This window comes from Sinocyclocheilus rhinocerous, unplaced genomic scaffold (genome assembly GCF_001515625.1).
Source record: "Sinocyclocheilus rhinocerous isolate Xijiao unplaced genomic scaffold, SAMN03320098_v1.1 scaffold21, whole genome shotgun sequence".
Classification (NCBI taxonomy): Eukaryota; Metazoa; Chordata; class Actinopteri; order Cypriniformes; family Cyprinidae; genus Sinocyclocheilus; species Sinocyclocheilus rhinocerous.
In genome coordinates, this window is record NW_015641422.1 from 1,408,966 (window position 1) to 1,412,428 (window position 3,463).

At 35.0% G+C, this 3,463-nt stretch overlaps 1 protein-coding gene across 1 annotated transcript in view; it reads left to right on the top strand.

Moving 5' to 3' along the window:
- The window catches only part of LOC107754797 (NOP2/Sun RNA methyltransferase 2), a 28,562-nt gene that overhangs the window by 5,288 nt on the left and 19,811 nt on the right, over positions 1–3,463 (top strand). Inside the window, exons 9-10 of the mRNA XM_016571383.1 lie at positions 1,815–1,945; positions 2,750–2,823. Coding sequence (XP_016426869.1) covers positions 1,815–1,945; positions 2,750–2,823 — 205 coding nt within the window. The remainder of the gene's footprint in view (positions 1–1,814; positions 1,946–2,749; positions 2,824–3,463) is intronic.

The window sequence follows — 3,463 nt, forward strand, 5'->3', positions numbered from 1 at the left end:
CATTTTCAATAAAACTGATGTTTTGTTCAGAGTTCAGACAAATGTAAAAATCCACCTATGTTTTACCCTGCAAACACGCAGAGCTTTAAATGTGAACTGGTGGATCGATAAGAAGACAATGCATTATAAAAATCTAAACAGAATAGGGGTGTGCGATATGTATGGTCTGCGATAATATCGTAATAATTGTTTTAACGATGTACGATTTGATATTGTCGAGTATAACGCGAAAAGCAAACAAAACACACCTACAGAGTGCACGCATACATTAGGTGATGAAGTCTAGTAAATTAAAGGGTTAGTTCACCTAAAAATGAAAATTCTGTCATTAATTACTCACCATCATGTTGTTCCAAACCCGTAAGAACTTTGTTCATCTTCGGAACACAAATTAAGATATTTTTGATGGAATCTGAGAGCTCTACCAAGATCAACGCACAGAAACGTAGCAAGGACGTCAGTAAAATAGTTCATGTGACATCAGGGTTTCAACTGTAATTTTACGAAGCTACGAGAATACTTTTTGTGTGCAAAGAAAACAACACAATTTATTCAGCAATTCTTCTCCCCGAGTTACCGTCTTCCGCCATTTTGGAGAGTACCCCAGAACATAATCAACGTAATCAGCGTTGTTTACGTTCAGTAGACAGTGCGCGCATGCTGAACGTAAACAACGCTGGTTATGTTGATAATTATCTGTATTGATAAAATCCCAGAAAATTATCGAGATATATTTTTTAGTCAATATCGCACACCCCCAATTTATTTAATTTATCATTTTTAAATTTTATATTTATAATTTTATCAAACTTTTTGTTTTTGTGAAAACTTGTATATGAACTGTAAATTATGCTATTTACAGTAATTTTACAGTTTAATATGGTACTATAGACATTGCCCTACCCCGCTCATATGGTATTAATTTTATTTGTGCATGTCTTAAAAAAAGGTCTTAAAGTCTTAAATTTGAGCTTAAAAATCCTGCAGAAACCCTGGAATAGTATGCAAGCGTTCTGAACGCGTGGAATACCTGGATTTGCCTAAATCCATTCTACCGGTATGTGGTATATTGGAATGCGCTCCACTTGATCTTCTATATCCATAGTGAGATATGCAATAGAGGTAGAAGTATATCTTATAAAAAGTATAAAGTATGTAAGTATGTCTTTGAAAATATATTAAAATGTAATTTATTCCTGTAAAGTCAAAGCTGAATTTTCAGCATTATTACTCCAGTCTTCAGTGTCACGTGATCCTTCAGAAATCAAATACGCTGATTTGATGCTCAAGAAACGTTTCAATGTCTTTACTGTCAATTTTAATGCATTCTTGCTGAATACAAATATAAATTTTACACACACATGCAGATTATTTCTTTTATTAGATGAGTTAAATTAAGAAATTTTTAGATACTACTTGTGTACACAATTGTATTGAAGTCAACAATGTATCATCGTTTTGTACTACAGAGTATGCTGTTAAGTTAGCAGTACTCCATTCTGAACGTGTCCCAGTGTCTTTATGCTCTCCCGATTAACCCAAAAGTCTTGATACATGATGATCATCGTGTCTGGAGCTTAAGCACTTTGGCAGCGGCAGTGACTTAGCAGTGATGTGTTTGCTGGAGGAGTGTTTTCTGTACCTCGTTAATGAAATGAGATGTTGCATCTAATGAGGAGTTGTATTCTTTAGGTTGCACTGTCAGCATGGGCCTGTGTGTGTGTCTGTTCTCAGGTTGCAGTGGTTGCAGAACCGAGCAGTTTGTTATGCTCTTAAGTGTGTGTGTCTTTTCAATTCCTCTGATTGTCTGTCAGGCTGCAGACCAGGATCGCAGTGCGTGGAGTGGAGCAGCTGGCAGTAGGGGGCAGGATGGTGTACTCCACCTGCTCTCTGAACCCCATCGAGGATGAAGCCGTCATCGCTGCTCTGCTGGAGAAGAGTGAAGGTATGTCTGCTGTCCTCTGGCTTCTGGCTCATAAAAAGGTTTCTGCCCCGTTTCATTCAAAGAGAGAAATATATTTTGCATAAAGAAAATCAAGCTTTATTTTAGGACCTTTTTTATTAAATTTTTTAATTTGAATTTATCACAATATTTTCATGATAGTTAAGCACATTTTCACCCCAGTTCTTATTACCATAATATAGCTTTTAAGTGTTTCCTTCTTTTTTTTTCCTCATTATGTGGCTTTTTTTTTTGACTTTCTGCAATAAAATAATTTTAAATCTGCAAATATAAAAATGAATAAATATGTATGTGTGAGTAGTTTCCTGAGCAGTGTTATTTTAGTATAATTAACATGCTGTTATAAATTGAGTTTAATTTATATTTCTGTTTTAACTTTACTATTGAAGTTTTAGTAATTTTGTTGTGGTGTTGTCATTATGAATAAAAATGGCTATGGAGTTTTTATGAATTTATTTTATTTAGTTTTAGTTAATGTAGTACTTCAAGTTAAACTAATCATTTAGTTAATATTCATTTTGCTTGAAGTATTTTTTTTTTAATTATTTTAGTTGAAGATGATAACCCTGTTCTTGAGATTTACCCTTATATAAGTTTCAACTCTTTGGTGTGTTGTGTCTTTCTATTAAAATAAAGATCAAAACCTGTGGGAAATACGATTTTTCAATCAAACAGTGTATTTTCAAGCATTAAGCTGAATGTATTATTCTTATCATTTCTCCTTCATCTTCTGCTTTTTCTGATCTCACTCTCCTGTGGTGGTTTCTTCACTCGTTTATTTCTCAGGTGCTTTAGAGTTAGCAGATGCCTCTGCAGATCTCCCAGGACTCAAATATATGCCTGGAATTACATCTTGGAAGGTAATTAAGCATTAACCTCCACTCTCTGACATCAATTTCTTTCTGTACTGTTTCTGCTTATGAATGTTGAGTTTTCCCTGGTTTATGTCTTTTGCGTTAGCGCAGTCATTAACTGCAGCAAGGGCATTAAACTATAGGTAACAGAAGTCCTCACTGGAGTGACGCCCACAGTAAAGCTCTTTTGATAATTCAAGATATCTTGGTAACATTATTAAAATTAACATGCCTACACTCGTGATAGCCTCCCTAACCAAACTGAAAGTAATCGGATCTTGTACTCTGGTTTCATATTGTAAAGTTCAGACAGTGATGCAGAGTGAACATGACATGTGGTTGGCAACTTGGAGGCTTGTCTTTAAAGGAGACCTATTATGCCCCTTTTTACAAGATGTAATATTAGTCTCAGATGTCCCCAGAATGTGTCAATGACGTTTCAGCTCAAAATAACCCACAGATCATTTATTATATCATTTGAAAATGCCTAATTTGAGTGAAAGCAGAAGCACGCTGTTTTTTTGCATGTCTCTTTAAATGCAAAAGCGCTGCTGTTCCCCGCCCCCTTTTCCAGAATAGGGCTGTGCCTTTACAGATTGTACCTCAGATACTCTGCTAAAAAAAAAAAAAAAACGGATGTTTTTTT